Source organism: Podarcis liolepis (genome assembly GCF_965112155.1).
Source record: "Podarcis liolepis genome assembly, chromosome: Z".
In the NCBI taxonomy this organism is placed as follows: Eukaryota; Metazoa; Chordata; class Lepidosauria; order Squamata; family Lacertidae; genus Podarcis; species Podarcis liolepis.
The window spans coordinates 24641563-24660521 of record NC_139570.1 but is presented as its reverse complement, the minus strand read 5'-3'; the positions used below and the strand labels follow the sequence as shown (position 1 = coordinate 24660521).

General features: G+C 45.3%; 1 protein-coding gene across 1 annotated transcript; it reads right to left on the bottom strand.

Moving 5' to 3' along the window:
• Positions 1-10938: 10938 nt before the first annotated feature.
• On the bottom strand, positions 10939-16410 carry LOC310697988 (syncytin-A-like). The gene is made up of 2 exons (XM_083484570.1): positions 15720-16410; positions 10939-13148 (listed from the first exon to the last, which is right to left on the bottom strand). The coding sequence occupies exon 2, from the start codon at positions 12739-12741 to the stop codon at positions 11407-11409; it is 1335 nt and encodes a 444-aa protein (XP_083340696.1). The 5' UTR covers positions 12742-13148; positions 15720-16410; the 3' UTR covers positions 10939-11406.
• Between the last annotated feature and the right edge of the window lie 2549 nt (positions 16411-18959).

Sequence of the window (18959 nt, the reverse complement as noted above, 5' to 3'; positions counted from 1 at the left end):
GTCCCTAAAAGATTCATGGAGCAGAGATGGTATAGCTCTTGTTCTTAACCTTCTGTTATCATACCTCATCTTGGTGGTGCAGTGGTAAATTCTCAAGTTCAGGTGCTCTTCTGAACAGCCCCCACCTTGTCGCAATAGCCATGCCCTTCTAAGACCTTACACCAAACAGGGGGATGAGGGATTCAATTGAGTTAAAATTTCTTATGTGAACAAATCTCAAGCAATATGCAAAATTTGTACATCTCTGACTTTTGTGGTGCAGATCTCCAACCAAGCAGCATGTACAGTACGTGTATATTAGGGAGAAAGTATGTATAAGAATGCATATATTAGTGAAAATAACATATAGAAACACATTACATTTGGGGAAATTGTGTATATTAGGCAAGTTTGCACATTTAAAAATGTGCCTACTTGGGGGAAATTTGCACTAATAAGACTGGCAATTTTTAATGAGAACTTAAAAAACACACAACCCCACAAAGTGATGAAAAATGTAGAAAACTGAACTGGAAAAATGATAAATTGTAAGAAACTAGAACTGACAGATTCACCCACTCTTAACCAAGAATAAAATTTCGACCAGTTCAGATGTTATGGCTTCAAAACCAAATCAGCTTTCTGTCCTTATGCATCCCACTCTCACTTTGTTTAACATCCAGCCTGATGAATAGTTCTGGTGCAGTTAAAAGCTTGCACATTATTTTTTGACATTTGGGTTGGTCACAAGAAGACTGGAAATTTTCAAAAATAGAAATAGCAGTGGGACCCTTAGCCATGCATGTTAATTTTACCCGCCTCTTCCTCTGCTTAGCTTATATGGTGGATTTCTCTATGAGAGAACACTATTTCTTTGGCATGCAGGGGATTGGAAAAGAATACCCAGGAGGTGATGACATTGGCCCTGTTAAGTGGTGGTGCTTTACTATATTTCTGGCAAGTCTGTCTTCCTTATGAATGGAGCACAGCACTTCCTCATCTGTGCTGCTTCCTTCTAGTTCAGGGGTCAGCAACCTTTTCCAGCCATGGGCTGGTCTACTGTCCCTTAGACCATGTGGTGGGCTGGACTATATTTTTTTTTTTGGGGGGGGGGGAATGAATGAATTCCTATGCCCCACAAATAACCCAGAGATGCATTTTAAATAAAAGCACACATTCTACTTATGTAAAAACACGCTGATTCCCGGACCGTCTGCAGGCCGGATTTAGAAGGTGATTGGGCCGCATCCGGCCCATGGGCCTTAGGTTGCCTACCCCTGCTCTAGTTAAATCGATAACCAGATGCATCTAGGAAGCCCAAGCAGGACCCTAGCCCAAGGGTACTCCCCCTTCCTGCAGTTTCCAGCAAGTGGTATGCAGAAGCTTTACTGCCTCTGGCACTGAATGATTTTCATGGGTCATAGCCATTGATAGCCTTATCTTCCAATAATTTGTCCAATCCTCTTCTGAGTCATTTTAAGCTGTTCACCTTCTAAGCACCATTGTTTACATGTACCTGCTTGTTCTATCTGGCACACCATGGGGGCTCTGTTGCACCTAGTGAGTTACAGAAACTTGGTAGACAGATTATCTTGCTTTGTAGCAGTGGTTGGGCTAGATCAGCCTTCTTCAACCTTGGGGTCTCCAGACACTGTTGGACTACAGCTCCCATCATTTCATTGGCTAAGCCAGCTAGGGTTGATGGGCACTGAGTAACTGCTCTAGATCGTCTTTGGGGTGCTTCTCTCTCATAGATACTATCATTGGCAGTGTCCGTGCAGTCTGCTGGATCAGCTGTGGTAGACATTGTCAGAGCGACAGTATTAATGCTCACATCACTTACTACAAAGGAAGGAAAGACAGAGCAATGGTGGGTACTGAGCTGGATCAGAAGATCAACGTTATTTTAGAGGTCTGTCAAATGTTACATCACCATTTTCATTCTACAACGTTAAGTCATGAAAAGAAAAGATGAAACGCATCTGATATTATTAATGATTACAAGATCCAAAGACGCTTCTTTGGTGCTCTTTGTTCAGTGATCTTTAATGAGATGCAGTGGGACTGACACTATGAAGATGATTCATTCAGTGTTGGGTTTATTCATGAGATCTGAGATACTTGATAGTCCCTGCCTGTTCTGCAGACACGTTCAATCTCTCTCTGTCTCTCTGTCCTTCTTCATCTCCCTGTTCCTGCCTCCAATAAAGTGTCAGAACAAAACTTATGCAGCTGTTTGCCAACGGGCATGGGAAATGTAACAAGTCAAACATACTTTGTTGGGAAACAAATATGATACAAATGCAGTTGCTAATTGAGCCAAAACACGCCTGGGTAATTTCGCTTAGCAAAAATTACCTCTGTTGGGAGGAGAGTACAAAGAGACAGGTGCAAAGCTCTTGCCATTTCTCCCTTGGCTATGCAAGCTAATAGGCTATTGATTTTTCGTCAAATAATTTTGTAGTTTACTTGGTTCTTCTAGCAGAAAATGCACCCATCAGTAGGATTTGAAGGTAGGGATGGGCCAATTTGTAAATTTCAGTTTTTCTCAGTTTCCTGATTGCAAGATTGCTGATTGCTCATTCTATATCAGTTTGCAATGTATATATATTTAAAGTCCTCATATAAATTCACCAGCTAGTTAAATGTGAATTTCTTTTGGTATACACGTTTCTTTTTTTTTTTAATTAATTTGCCACGGTGCAAAACCATGCATTTATTGTACAGCAACACTCATGGGACACTGAAATGATGGTATACATGTTTCTGTATGCACTTTTGATTAAATACCCATTTCTCCCTAGTTCAATTCAGTGTTGTATTTTCATGCACACTTCACCCTAGCATATGTTTATACTTGACTGTATAACAGCATTGCAAAATTTGGAGAAGAGAGAATTTTGAAAGATGGTTGTGTGAATTGGGTAGGTTCACCTTTAAAAACAAACCAAATCAAATAAATATCTTCCCTATCCCTATTTTAAGGTGAATAAGTTCAACTTTTCTCTCAGCTACTGCCTTCATTCACCATGTGCCCCTAATGCAGTTCACGTCTCGCTTTCCCCCCTCTTTTGATCATAGCTAGATCCAGAGGGGATAACATCAAATATTCCAGGTGGCGTGACAAGAAAAGGAAACTGCACAGAAGCCTAGCCTGGTTAATATTCTCTAGGGCGGTTTGTCCAGCATTAGTTATGTACATCTAACACAAGACAGCTGGGCTTCAGTTCAGTGACAAGTGACAAGGTGGTAACTTTTAGCTATAGAAAACTGATCCGTTGGAGTTCTACACCACCATGTTCAAAAGAAATATGATACTGTGCGTTGCATTATCTGTAACAGAAGTGTGTGGCCAGCTTTAGTTATTATGCACATCCCCCTCTATTTACCCTTGTAAGCCTTTAGTCAAAACTAACAGCTAGGAACAAAGATTTAAGGCAGAGGTTTTCAACTTTTCTCATGCCCATTTTTTCTCATACTCAGCACTGTGGTACAAAACACAGAATCATGGGGTTGGAAGGGACCACTAGCTCAACCCCCTGAAATGCAGGAATCTTTCATCCAATGTGGGGCTCGAACCCACTACCTTGAGATCAAGAGTCTTGTGCTCTACCAACTGAGATATCTGGCATATCTGATGTAATGGTTGTACCGGGCATGAGAGGGCCATGTTCAAATCTCCACTCAGCCAAGAAGCTCATCGGCCAGTCATTGTCTCTTAGTCTAACCTGCCTCACAGGGTTATAGGGAGGATAAAATTTGGGGTGGAGTTGGGACAGGAACTCAGCTCCAAAGAGAAAAGGTGGGCTATATTTGAAATAAAGAATGACATAACATGTGGATTTGTCCTTAGGGCAATAGCTCAGCAGCAGAACATCTGCTGTGCACATAGATTGTCCTGCAGTTCGGTCTCTGGCACTTCCAGGTAGGGCTGGGAAAACCTGGAGAACTGCTGCCTCTCAGGGTAGATCAATGCAGCGGCGGAGCATGGAGGGAGCCCACTGCTCCTGACCTGGTGCGAGAATGCTGCCTTGGCCTAGCCACCAAGACAGGCACTTGCACGATGGGTGGGAGCAGGGCACAGAGGGTGATCTTCATCCTCCACTTGCCCAGCCCTCTCACCTAATGAGCAGGTGCGTGCGTGTCAGGCGGGGTGGGCAAGGTGCAGAGGGCACTCTTCACTCTCCGCTCACCCAGCCCCTGCCTCCTGGGCAGATGCAGAGTGTGCTGCTCTTCACCCTCTGCACTCAGCCAGCCATGTGATGTGGATTTCTGTGGGGGATGCCTGGTGTCAGGGACTGGGTAGAGGAGGAATGGTGGAGACCACTTCCCCATCCTGACCCCTCCAGGGAGGAGGAAGAGGAAGACAGTGGTTTGTGGGAGGTCACAGCTCAGAGGCAGATGTGGAGAAAAGTTGGGAAATAATGGGTGAGGAGGAGCAGGCAGAGCCAGAGCAACAGCTGGCTGACACGTCATTAGAAAGCATTCCAGACCCTCCATCTCCCAGAACCTGGTGAGCCTTAAAAGTAGGAGAGCAAAGTGCTCAAAGACAGAGGACACGTAGCAGCACCCATAGAGGAGGTGATGATGATGATGATGAACGAGGAAGTGGGAGAGACAGGAGGTGGATATTCACAAGGGACAATGCTATTATCCAAGAGGCTGGGTTCTATAGCCTCTCTCTGTAAAGACTGAAATCAAAAAAGACTGTAAGAAACTTTTCCTTGGCTTTATACTTTACTGGGCAACCAGCCAGGAGCCACTGATAGCATCCTGACACCTGGTTTGCATGCCCCTCCCAATTCTGTGCCCAGGGCAATGCCTCCCCCCCCCCAGCACTCCCATTCTGTGCCAGTGAATCAGTGTGTTCTCTAGACCTTGTTGGATTACACCTCCCATCATTCCAGCCCCTTGCCATGTGGGCCAGGACTGATGGCAGCTGTGCTCCAACAAGACCCAGGACTCAGCTACATTAGGTTCAAAAACAAAACAAAAAAACCCACACATTTTAAATGCGTTATAATACTGTGGCACCAGATGACGCTGTAGAGTTCCATCTTTCGGCAACGTGATTTCTCATTATGAGGTTTAGAATGTGTTTTCCTGAAACGTTTTTTGATGTGTCTAGATCCAGCCCCAGAGGGGGACCACATTCCCTACCCTTTGCGTAGACCAGACTGAGCTACAGTAGATGGTGTAATTTGAGTTTTCCTATGTCCGGTGCAAATGTCCAAAAGGAAAGCAAAAACCTTTCTCATTTGAGTAATCTGCCCTTTTTTGTGTTTCAGAAGCTCTCTGTAGAGGTCTGATCCTAGAGATTGAAGACATTATGCTATTTCATATATTTACATCATCTGCCCCTCGAGTTAGTTTTGTACTCTGAATCGCTTCAGTGTTTTGCTTTGCTCTACTTTGTCCCTTTAAAGAGAAATAAATGGAAGCAATTTGCTGGGCGGCAGAAAGAGCTCCCCCCCACCCTGACTCCCCGCTGCTTCCTTCTTTGGGCCTGTCCCAGCCTTAAGGCAAAGCACGCCATTTGTTTTCATGGTTGCTTAACCACAAGAGACTGTGTTTACCTTCTAAATGGCACCTAGGTATTGCTGCTTGCAGTTGTCTTGAATTCTCATTACACCAAGAGGCATGCAGTAGCAGATGGCATAAAGGAATCCAGACATAAATAGGAAAAAAGAGAGAGGGGAATCTGGAGGGAATAGCTTGTGGGGCATTCAGATTGACAAGTGAAGGTCCAAGCCAGAATAATCAAGAAATGCTTGGTTGAGTCTATACCCTCACCCCACATTTCATTAGATGATGTCATTTTGCATTATAGTTGGAGACTTTTGAAAAGAATTGAATAGTTCTTAGACAGATTCATCAGGAAAGGGCCATAACTCAGAGGAGAATATATCTATATATCTATATTCAGCAAACTGCAATAGAGATGTTAGTACAAAGAGAGAGAGCTTCTGAATGTATACAAGTCGCAGCCTAGTGCCAACATCATGTGGCTTCAGCAATGGATGCATTTATGAACATTCTATCCTCGAAGCTCTATAGCCCACGGCCTGATGAAACCGTTGAAGCTGTCAGCTGACTCGCTGGGTGGGGTGACAGCTACCAGGGCTAAGGAGGAGGAAAGGTGATCTTCCTGTGAGATCTGAGGAGGTCTTGCATCTCATGCACCCAATGAGATATTGGGCAGGGGAAGCATGGTAGCCAGGGCCATCTTAAGCATATGCGACACTGGGGTGCAAAGATCCACCCGGCGCCCCTAGATTGCCCAAAGTTTACCTTTAGAGCGGTTGTGGGACGCAGAGACTCACAGCGCCAACCAGCGGGGTTGCCAGTGCCCCCCCCAACGGGGCGTACAAAAGTGGGTTTCAAGCTGGGGGAGAACAAAATGTCTGGCGGCACAGTCGCAGCACTGTATGCCCGCTGCCCCCACCCCGTGCTGCATGGTGATTAACTGTTTCAGCTGCGTGCGCAACACTCGGAGCACCATGTAATGTTGTGATCTGTGCGCTCCTATTTGTCAGGTTTTGTTGCTGCTGTCGGAGCGTGGCAGATCCTGTCTGGAGATGTTTCCTCTGCTGCCGTTTGCATTCCTCATTGTTCTGCACTGGCATCTCACATTGGGTGGTGCTGGGAGTGTGCCCTGACAGTGGAAAAGCCAGCAAAGGAATCCGCAGCTCAGCACATGCAACAGGATGCATTGCGCAGTGCCCACAATGTTACATGGTGCTCTGGGCGTGACGCCAAAACAGCCACCATGCAGCTGAGGCAAGAGCTGACAGCTGAGTGGAGCAGAGCCCATCGAAGCGCCACAGGCTCTTCTGCTGCGGGCAGCTTGGTGCGAGTTTGGGGGTGAGCGTTGGAATCTGGGGAAGAGCCGCCCGCAGCAGAAGAGGCCACGGCGCTCCGACAGGCTCTGCTCCACTTGGCTGTCAGCAGCTCTTCCCTGGACTCCAATGCTCAGCTCCGGACTCTCAGCCTGGCGCCCCTGAGAGCCTGGCACCCGGGTGCCGTGCACCCCTAGTGCCAACAGTTAAGATGGCCCTGATGGTGGCTCTCTTTACCAAGACTGGCTGCCGACACACTCTACCTGTTTCTTCAAGTAATGGCTTTGGAAATGGCTTTGGTTTAATGGGACACCACAACATCTGTTGTGGGTTAGCCTGAACAGACGGGGTCAGTAGCAGGAGCATTGGAAGATTCTATCCTCAAGCATGATTGGTGGCTGTGGCTCGGTTTGAAGGTCCTTGAGGGTAAAGGAGGATAACAATTCGGCTATATGATACCTGCTGGGTCATTGAGGTGGTTTTGGTCACCCCTAGGATTGCTTTTCACTGGCGTGGGGAGGGGGGAAGCACTGGACATTGAAAGTGGTTTGTTCTAGTTGGGGTGGTGGTGTCCAGTTGCTCCAAGTTGTGTGCAACATATGGGAGAGCTCCTTGACTACCTGCTCCCTATTGGGGCTGATACCTTTCAGTATCTCTGGGGGTGGTGGGGTTTCCCCCTGTGTTTTGGGCTTAACAGAGTCACTGCATGCCCTCCCCCAAGTCCCACCATATAAAGATAAAGGAGCTTTAAGATTAAGGCTTCATTGCTCACATTTGCATATAATATGTGGTTTTCTCTGGAAGATTTATAATTGTTATCATGTATACTCAATCAGCATCAGAGAAGAATGAGATCAAGTGAACCGATGATATTAGTATTGAAGTATGAGACAAAATATGGGTGTATATGTACTAATATTTCTCTGTCACATCAGATTTTTATAAACTACTATGGGGATGGATAATGGCATCGAGGCTGGCCAAAATGTATCATGATTTAAGCAGAGGAGCTCAGTCCGCCGATTTTATTCACTGTTAGTGATTCTGTCCAAAAGTAAATCAGTTTTGGAGAATCTTGGTGGAAATTACTATCAGGAAAGCAGCAGCAAATAGCAGGTTACATGTTGCCTTTCAAGAATTTGAATGTGTTTAGGAGCAACAAGGAGTCCTGTGGCAATTTTGGAGACTGATGTAAGTGTCCATGTTCTAGAACCCACTGCATCAGATGGATGATGTTATCCTCATTTCATTTTGTAGTATTTATTTTATTCCATTTATGAATCAGTTCCCATAAAATATCTCAAAGTGATTTCAGAATAGAAAACACCTGCAAATAAAATATAAACCATCTATATAAAAACAATTAAAACACGTAGAAAAAGCTTCATAGCTAAAGGTGTATTTGCCCCAAGGATGAAGAACGAGTGACTTTGCAGATACAGTGGTACCTCAGTTTTCAGACATCTCGAAAGTCAAACGTTTCGGCTTTCGAATGCCAAAAACATGGAAGTAATTGCTTCAGTTTTTAAATGCTTTTTGGAAGCCAAATGTGCCACACAGCTTCTGTATTGAGTTTTCTGAATGTAAATGCTTCCGGAAATGCATGCTTTGGTTTTCGAATATTTCTGAAGTTGAATGGTCTTCTGAAACGGATTATGTTCGAAAACCGAGGTACCACTGTATTGTTATATGCCAGCTCCTATCAACCCCAGACAGCAAAGTCAATGGGCAGAGATGGGAGCTAACTGGAAGATTGCAAGTTAGTCACCCCTGCAATATATCCTTAGTGTCCTAATGACACACATGTGTGTAGGCAGATATGTCACAGGGCTTTTTTCCCTAAATAAAAGCACAGTGATAAGAAATACAACCTCCCCATGGTATTACTATGTGAAGCCTAGGTGTATACAAATGGTCAGATCCAAATATCCATGAGCAAAAGGTAAGTAGCTACAGTTGCTGTTCTGAAAATGCTTGAGCATTCACTCAGAGCAGTTATTGTGCATCTACTTCTGCAAAAAAGGGGGGAAAAAACATGTACAAGCTGTTGCACAGGCAGAACACGATTCAGGACAGATAAATGAAATTATTTTTTCATGCAGCACATAGTTAAACTATGGAACTCACTCCCACGGGTGGCAGGGATGGCCACCAAACTTGATGGTTTTTAAAAAAGATTGGACAAATTATTGGAGGACAAGGCCATCAACAGCTACTAGTCATGATGCCGATGCTCTGCCTAATGCTTCTGAGACTAGCCTCTTTTTCCAGTAAGGAGAGCAGGATAAGGTTATTAGGCTATGCAAAACATACACCTACCATGATGATCAGGAACTAATTTTAAATAGAACAATGGCATGATAAATGGAGGTTACAACAAAATGTAAATTGCCACAGTTTCTTGTGTAAAACAAATGGGTTTGCAATGGTCTGGAATCTGTTAACAAATTTATTTATGCTCAAAATTGCCATCAAATTCTAATTGTCTAGTTTTGTGCAATATTGAAAAAATCAAATCGGGGGTCGGGAGGCAAATAAAAGTTATCCACATTTTCAATGCAACTGCACTTCATTATGCTGCAGAGTTTAAGTCAGGGGTCAGCAAACTTTTTCAGCCGTGGGCCAGTCCACCGTCCCTCAGACCTTGTGGTGGACCGGACTATATATATATATATTTTTTGGGGGGGGGGGAATGAACGAATTCCTATGCCCCACAAATAACCCAGAGATGCATTTTAAATAAAAGGACACATTCTACTCATGGAAAAACACGCTGATTCCCGGACTGTCTGCGGGCCGTATTTAGAAGGTGAATGGGCAGCATCCGGCCCCTGGGCCTTAGGTTCCCTGCCCCTGGTTTAAGCTGTAGCCCTACTCAGAGTACATCCATTAAAATGAATGTGCATGACTAACAGGTCTATTCATTTCAGTGGGCCTACTCTTGATGGAAATAATATTGGATGCAACCCTTTGCTTTCATGATAAAATTGTTTTTCCCCCTTTTAAGTGCAAAGGGATGTACTGTTTCTTTTATTGTTTCTCATTATATGCATAGCCTGATCCTTCTGCATGGACAAGGGAGCAACCCTCAAAGAGTATGATTTATTTAGGGTAATGAGTCTGAGATAAATGCAAAATCTTTCTGAGCCTCCCTCCACGAACCAGAGTGTGTCACTTACATTAAAGAAATCCATTACATACCTTCAAATAAATGCATGGCTATATATCTGAAAATTATCTCCTAAACAGGGAGTTCTTCAGTGACTTATTGGCTCATATCATACTTATTGCGTTATCTCCATAACTCATTTTCTCTTAACATGGAATGGAGGAGCTGAAGGTTTCAAATGAGGTGCGGCTGATTACAATGTTTTTCAACCCATTTATATCATCATTAAGTTTGGCTGAAGGGTGAAGCATTCCCTGATTTGCTACGCTCAAGGCTGACAGTCAATATCAATGAACAGAAGCATCAATTCTCTTTATGCAGGGAGAGCTTTGGACTTCGCTTAGCCTAATCAAAGCATTTAGCATCTTTAATTCTAAGCTTGTTGAAAGTAATCAAATCCTTAGGGCATGCTTTTGGTTTTTGGGAGCCAAAGTTATTCTCCTTCTGCCCTACAGTTCTAGGACTATCCACATCTCCTTCCCGGTTGCCAAATGATCCATCTCTATTGGGTTCTTCTTCAAATCTGCTGCAAATAAGAATGGGATTTCTCATCACACCACCCTAGCTCTACTCCAGATTTATCTTGAGCTATGAGTTTGACCAAACTGCGGTAGGCAGTGGAAGACAGAAGTGCCTGGCGTGCTCTGGTCCATGGGGTCACGAAGAGGCGGACACGACTAAACGACTAAACAACAACAACATGACCCAGAGGGTTGAATGCCCAGGCCCTACTTATGGACCAGATGTTTTTATTTCACAAGTGAACAATCAAGTCTAGAGTAAAAAAGAAAAAAAGAAAATGCACCGTCAAATTTTACAAATCTGAAAATGTATGGGCGGCATCTTCTATAGACTAAGTATTTATTATCCTCATGTAGCCTTATTAATCCATGGGTCGGAATAATTGTTGCACCCGAGCAGAGACAAAAGGAGCCAAACAACACCAGGGGGTTAATCCAGAGAAAGAGCGTTTTATTCTGCCATCCGGGGGGGCAGAGGCACCTGTGTGATTCAGTTCACAAAAGACAGGCCGCGCCGAAAACATTTTACAAGCAGGTTTTATCCTTTTTTCAAACCCCTTTTTTCCTCTCCCCCTTCACAGATTCTTACATAGAAATGTTGCTTTTCGTTCTCTGGCTCTGTTCCCGGAAGTATGTTGCAAGTCAATGTACCAGGACAAGGTTAGCTTGGATCTGAGAAGCGAAAGCTTTACTGTTCTCAGCTCTGAGTTGTTACAGCGTTTTTGTTACAGAGAGGACTGCTTAGCTCATGCTTTTTGTCTTAGAGGAAAATGCGGTTTTTAAAATGCGTACTCCGAGGCCTGGCTGGGGGGATTCACAAACAGTTTTTAGGGCTTTCTGGGGTAACCCTAACTGTACCCCTTCATTCCATACCTCTCAATTTTGGACAGCCCTTTTCTTAAAAGGGCTCGTCCCAGGAAGGCACAGGCTGATATTCTCGGGTCAGAGCTATAATCTGGGGCCGAAGCATGCGAGAAATCATATTGCGTGTCATTGTATGCAAGCATTGCAGGAAGCAAGGTACAGAAAAGCAAAAAATTAGCAAAATGAAAAGTGGGCCAAGCAGAAGTAAAAACAGGCCTTTTGCCCATCCTAGGTTTGGCAACCAGTCAAGCCATGACATGTCCCATCCCTCCCAGGTTTGGGTAGGAATATGGGCCACTGTTTCAAGTCCTGCTGCCAAATTGCGAATGGCCTCACCATGATCAGAGATGTTAAAGCAACAGGCCCCACCTGTGAGATTTAACGCTGCACAAAAGCCGCCATGTTGCGCCAGAAGAAAGTCCAACGCTAATCGGACTGAGAGAAACGCATTGCGTGTCTCATCCAATTGCGTGGCAATTAGCCTAAGGGCCGTGGCTGTCGTGTTAGCAACAATCTCTACCACTGCCTGGAGTCTGATTATGCGGTTCAAGTTATAGATCGGCCCCCTTGCCCCAGAGATTTTCTCTCCCCGATTCCATGAGGCTGGAGCATAATGGGCCAGTATCCTTTCCGGAGGCCACTGATTTTTGCCCCAATCCTGGGAGCTGCCACCTGCAAGTGTTGCCAGGTCAGCCGAACGCCTCCTTCTAGGGGGTGCAGAGGGTATCTGGTCAGGAATCCACATGGGGGGTATTAAGTAGGCTGGAAAACAGACCCCATACCATCCTCTTGGGAGGGCATGATAGGCCTTCCTGCCACACACCCAGTAAACGTCCTGACCATGGGCAGATATGGTGCCTGTCAGCAAGCGGGCCAGGCATGCAGTCAAACTGGAACCAGAAAAGGTTCCTGTCTCGGACTCAAGCATGTTAGTTGGGGCTGGGAAGGTACGATCACAGTGGGAAGTGCCCACATAGGTCTGAGCGTCACTTATGTCATTTGATTTGTTGACACAAAGGCAGCCAGTGATCCTGTGAACCTGGAAAGGGACGGAATGATTCCATAAAGAAGAATGGTTGCCCAGAGGCTGGAAGGCAACAAGTGGAGTTGTAACCAAGGATGCATTCCAAGGCACAGGGAGGAGTGGCATTCCTCCGAGAGCATCTACAGGGGCCAGAGTGCAGACGGCACAATTGGTCCGATTTGCAGAGAACGCAACCATCTCAGCAACCTGAATCCACTTATTATATGTGTGGTGGGCCCCCCACGATTGCAGCAGTTGTCTGGTCACTGTGAGTGGTATTGGCATTTCAAAGGTCAAATGCAGCAGAAATACCAGCACGGGGACCCACAGTCGTATTTGAGCCATTGTATGCACGGGGAGGGGCTTAGGTAAGTGCTAGAGAGTGGGCTGGGGTGTAATTACACTGAATGAAAAGACCCACTAGACACCCTCCTCTGCAGGGGTGGCGTAAAGCAAACCAGGCCCAGGTACCTTCAATAAAGTTCAGTTATGCAAAAGGAAAGGAAAGGAAATGTGAAAGTGTCCTCTTTCAATCCATGCTGGATTCTTGAGCCGTGCAAAACGCCAGCGTCCAGGAGTGACGTTTAGCAGGGCTGTAGTCTGGTGGGCGTTGGGTCGTCTGGTGGGCGTTGGGCATCTTGGGTCCCTTCCAACAAGGCTGGAGCGATGTCTGGGCGTCTGGGTCCTCTTCAGCTGGTTCATAGGGATGCAGAGGCTTGACCAAGGCACAAGGCATTGTGGCAAAAGTCCACCTGTTAAGAGAAGAGATAACAAAGACGGCAGCGATTGCACAGAACAAACTGATAGATAACATTAGCACATAAGGTATATTAACTCAAAAGGGGATGCTTGGCAGGAAACTTCGCAAGGGGTTAACAGTTCTGTTCCTTGGGTTAAGTTTGCCAGCCGAGATTTTTTTCAAAAGTCTTATTTGTGTGCTCTAAGTTTCAGAGCTCTCGTGGCCTGTAAGCCATGTTGCAAATTTCAGTTGATTTGCCAGTGTCTGTATAAAGAACAATGCGCTCCTTGCTTCTGGCAAAGTTTCAAATTCCTCAAAGTATCAATTCCTATGCCGCAGCTCCTTTCAGAGTAAAATTGCACATTAAAAAGAAAAACTTGACAAAGTTCACAGAAAGCATTCACTTTCTTTTTTAAGAAAGTCACTTTTCCAGGTTAGTTCTTGGGGCAGGGGGGTGGGTAACCCTTGGCCTTCTGGTTTATGTGGCGAAACTGTAAATCCAGAAAGTGTGAGGTTCAGGGTAGCTGGCTGAATGCAGCAGTGTCCTTCTTGGAATAGGAGCCAAGAGATAACGCTCTGAAGCTACCTCCAAGCGCCTGGCACAAGGGGGGAAAAAGCTGATGTCCTGTTACTTGCATGAATGAATGTTAGAAACAGTCAGTTCACATGCTTTCTGCAACAGTCTTTGAGCAAGAACAGAGATGAGAAGAAATCATTTTTGAGAAATCTTATTGTTCCCAGCCTGCTTTCCAAAATTACTCCTGGAGGCTCATTGTGCAGCTGAAAAATCTCAGATAATTTCGCCATATTTGTAGGCCTTTTCGCTGCCTGTCTCATGCCTTCTAAAACATTTCTGTGATAAGTCTCTAAGGCCGCCCTTCCCTCTGTAGTATTGTAATCCCAAGGGGGGGTCCGCCTGGGGTAAGAGACCTCAATTGCAGCGTCAGTATTATTTGCTGTCTTGAGCTGTTCCCTGGCACAGGCATTTACCTTGCGGACCTCCTCAGTGGTCAGAATTGTGTCCAAAAGCTGACTTACATCATCATAAGTAGGCATATAGGTTTTGAACACACCTTCAAAAAGTCTAATTATTTTTGCAGGATTTTCCTCAAAAGAAGGATTTTGATTTTTCCAATTGCAAATATCGGAGCTTGTAAAAGGGACATGCTGAATGGTAAAGGTCCTTGGGGGTCGAACACCCCGATCATTTGGCTGTTCCAAAGGATCATACACTTGCCTAAGAGGGGCCACCACAGTGGGCTTGGACAAAGCCTTTGATTTAAGTGTCTCTACATGTTTTGTTGCCCTGTCCCACGCTGTTCTCAAAACCTTTTGCTTTTTTCTCCAATTCTCATCCTGGCACTGGGCTGCTTCTAGAACCCAGGGGGCCACATCCAGTTCTGTTTTAAACGGTTCTACATACTGGAACACTCTGTCAGACTGCTTACTAGTCCATCTTATCTCTTTATCTAGAGTTTTTCTGAAGTCATCATCATCATCACCTTTCTCTTCACCTTCCTTGCTTGCATCACAAGGGGGTTGGGGAGGGGCAGAGGGGGGAATCTTCTCATTTGGGTCCTCAGTCTGGGCATTGGGCGGAGAAACAGCCCTATTTGCTCCCAGATTTGGTTGCCTTGGCGCAGTGGCTGCATATGGTGGTGGTGGGGTAATTATCTCCTCTTCTAGGACTGGCAAAACTGGTGGCTTCTTAACTTGTAATTGTACTGAACACAGTTTGACTTGGGCAGTCAAAATTCTATTTTTCCGAAGCCATGAGGGATTTTGATCCACATTGGCTTTCCAGATAGAAATATAGGGAATCTGATCTGTGTGAGCCTTGAAAATGTTACTCCATAAAATGTTGACCAAGTTTGGATCAAAGGATCCTCCAGGTGGCCATTCTGGTAAATACAAAGTCCAGTCAACTTCACATAAATGTTGGAGTCTGCTTTTTTTTTGAGTTTACATCCCCACTCTTCTGCTTTCATGGCACTTTTCCAGTTTTCCAGAAAGCTCTGTAGTGGTGTCTCAAGGATTGTTTTACTTCTTTTATTTCCCATGACTCTGGGATCCTGGGGACACTGGGACACTCAGCCCTCCTAACATTATTTTTTTTCACTCAGTCACAGGCCAGACGTTGCTGTCAACGTCTCACACACTCAAAACATTCACTGGAGTGTCCCCACACGCACATTCAGAAAAACCCATGCACCTCCCCCAATCCCTTTTTCCCCAAAAAACCACAACCGGCAGCGCTTAGACTTCGACCGGGGCCCAAGAGCACCTTTTACTGCTGCTTCTGGGCACAAAAACCAACCACAACCACAACCGGCAGCGCTTAGACTTCGACCGGGGCCCAGCAGTACCCTTTACTGCTTTTTCTGGGCACAAAACCAACAACCAACCATAACCGGCAGCGCTTAGACTTCGACCGGGGCCCTAGCAGCACCCTTTGCTGCTTTTTCTGGGCGACACCAAAACCAGTGGCACTTCTTCTACCCTGCTGGCGGAGCTGATCAGGCTCTCTTTTTGCTCGCACCTATCCTTGTGGAGCTTGCTCCCACCTATACCCTGTGGAGCTTACCTTTTTTCTCGAGGTACCTTCTTTCTGCACGGCCGTTGCTCTTTCTCTCCGTCACTTTGTCGCGTGTCCACTCAGGAACGGGTGGCCAGTCCCTCCCACGAAGTTGGCAGGATGTGCACTGGAACTGCTGACCCGGTATCCCGAGCTGCTCGCCTTGCAGTGACGCCCTGGACCTCTTTGTCCCTCGATCTCGGGGAACGTGCTTTTTCCCGGCCAACGCACCAGAAATATGTAGCCTTATTAATCCATGGGTCGGAATAATTGTTGCACCCGAGCAGAGACAAAAGGAGCCAAACAACACCAGGGGGTTAATCCAGAGAAAGAGCGTTTTATTCTGCCATCCGGGGGGGCAGAGGCACCTGTGTGATTCAGTTCACAAAAGACAGGCCGCGCCGAAAACATTTTACAAGCAGGTTTTATCCTTTTTTCAAACCCCTTTTTTCCTCTCCCCCTTCACAGATTCTTACATAGAAATGTTGCTTTTCGTTCTCTGGCTCTGTTCCCGGAAGTATGTTGCAAGTCAATGTACCAGGACAAGGTTAGCTTGGATCTGAGAAGCGAAAGCTTTACTGTTCTCAGCTCTGAGTTGTTACAGCGTTTTTGTTACAGAGAGGACTGCTTAGCTCATGCTTTTTGTCTTAGAGGAAAATGCGGTTTTTAAAATGCGTACTCCGAGGCCTGGCTGGGGGGATTCACAAACAGTTTTTAGGGCTTTCTGGGGTAACCCTAACTGTACCCCTTCACTCACACATGTCCATTAACCCTGAGTATGCTCATCTTTCTTTTTCCTAGGCTCAGCACTGCTACTACTACACTTCACTTCCAGAAGCTTTTCTGAAAGGTGCTTAAAAAAGACATAATCTACAACCTTTCTGAGCATGTGCCTATAAACCAGCTGGCTTTGCGATCATGGTCTGCTAAACTCTCATGTTTTTTCACATCTCACAATAATTCTCTGACTTATTACCCTAAATAAATCATACTTTTTGAGGGTTGCTGCATTGTCTGTGTTGAAAATTCAGGGTCTGCATAATACAAGCAACAATATTAGCTCTTCCCCTTTGCATACTTAAAAATAAATTGCAACAGGAAAACAAAGAGTTGTATCCAATGTAAGTCCTACCCAGAGTAGAGCCATTGAAATGTATAGACACAAACTTCAGTAGATCTTCTCTGAGCTAACAGTGGCTACAGTCCTAAGTCTGCAAGCATAATGCGGTGCAATTGCATCAACATTGTTAGTAACAACTGATTAGATCTTATTTGCTCCCCTGTTTGATTTTTCCAATATTGCATTTTACATTCTAAGCCCAAGATGAACATTTAGGGAAAATTAATACAGCTGAACATTATGAACAGCTGAACCAGCTAATTACTAACTTCTGCGGCATCTTTGAGAGCAAATAGCAGGATTAGCATAGATTGTTGCTGCTGCTGGGAACACAGGAAGCTGCTTATACTGGATCAGGCCATTGGTCCATCTAGCTCAATATTGTCTAGAGCACTGTTTCCCAACCGGGGGACATTTGGCCACCTGGGGTCCCCCAGGATATTGCAAGGGGGCCACAGAGGGAAGTGAGAAGTGAAGAAAAAAATAACATTTTTAAAAATAAATAAATCCTGATTGGGTGGCTATCCACTTGGCTAATCACATGGGTAAGAGGGTGGCCCACCAGGGCCTAATACTCTCTTTTGCCAGGGTGATTGCAGAGGATCCCGTTTTGACTAGTAGAGCCTGTGATCCAGAACCCCAACATCAGGTTAAGTGCAGTGATGGGGTGGCAATGCGTAGGGCTGGGCGAGCTGGAGCCGCTTGTTGCTGCTGCCAGTGCCCAGGCCTGGGCCTGACTCTGCAAGGTGAAATCCACCCCAGCACCTAGTGGATCAGGGGCTTTGGATGTTGCTGAGGGGCACAGGGCCTGTCAACAGCGTCAGCCCGGCTCAGCAAGGTGTGGGGTGAAATCCACCCCAGTGCCTAGCTGAGTGGGGTCATCTGGTCCTGCTGACTTGCATCTAGTAAATAACTAAGTGTCCACTCAGAAGAAAGCCACACTGAGTTCAGTGGGCCTTGCTCACAGGTAAGGATGTGTGGAGCTAAAGCGTTTTATCTAGGCAGCCAGGGCTCCTCTGGATGGCAAGATCTTCTTGCACCAGGTCAGTGAGGACCACTTGCTTTTAGAATTCTCCCATACAGTATATATAGAACTCCCTGTGTGCCTTTTGGACTGTACAGTGGTACCTCGGGTTAAGAACTTAATTCGTTCCGGAGGTCCGTTCTTAACCTGAAACTGTTCTTAACCTGAAGCACCACTTTAGCTAATGGGGCCTCCCGCTGCCGCTACACAATTTCTGTTCTCATCCTGAAGCAAAGTTCTTAACCAGAGGTACTATTTCTGGGTTAGCGGAGTCTGTAACCTGAAGTGTATTTAACCTGAAGCGTCTGTAATCTGAGCTACCACTGTATCTAGGTTTCCCCCTCTGTGTCTAATAACTGAGGTCAAATAAGTGTTGTTTACTTTTTTATAAAACATAGAAGATGAATCTCCCTCGGGAGATTCTGGACTCTTCTACTGTGGTAGCCAAGTTTTACCAGCCAAGTTTGAGCAATGTGGTAGTCAAGTTTGACCCCACCCCCTTGCTTATGTTTCTAACGCGTAGGCCACACAAGCACAGAATAAGCACATACATAGGCGGGGCACCTGTGGTAGAAAAGCATCCATTGTGACTCTGCCTGGTGGTGCCATGTACCATATAAGGGAATGATCAAAATAAAGAATAGCGGTTGGTGGTGTTTGTGAAGTTAGGTTAGAAGGCATTTGTTACAGTTGTTATAAAAAGGCTCCAGAAACTGTGCCTGGGTGCTCAGTTCTTTTGGGAGTTATCCCACTGAGACGGTTTCGCTTCACGGAAGAAATAAAAGAATTTTGGACTCTCTCCTCCCGTCTCCTGAGTCTGATTGGTGGGACCCAAGAAGAGCAGGGCTTTTCCTGCAACATTTTCTTGGAAGCTTCTAAGCAGAGGTTAGATGGCCATCTGTCATGGATGCTTTAGTTGAGATTCCTACACTGCAAGGGGTGGGATGAGAAAGATGACCCTTGGGTTCCCTTCCAGTTCTATGATTCTATGTTTTTCTGCTGCAATAATATTTCATTATGTTCCTATCATTTTATGTAATTGTATTTTGTATAAATTATTATATATATATATATATATATATATATATATATATATATATATGTA

Excerpts from the sequence above, each read along its gene's own strand:
- LOC310697988 (XM_083484570.1), bottom strand. The coding sequence starts at position 12,741 with ATGGCTCAAATACGACTGTGGGTCCCCGTGCTGGTATTTCTGCTGCAT.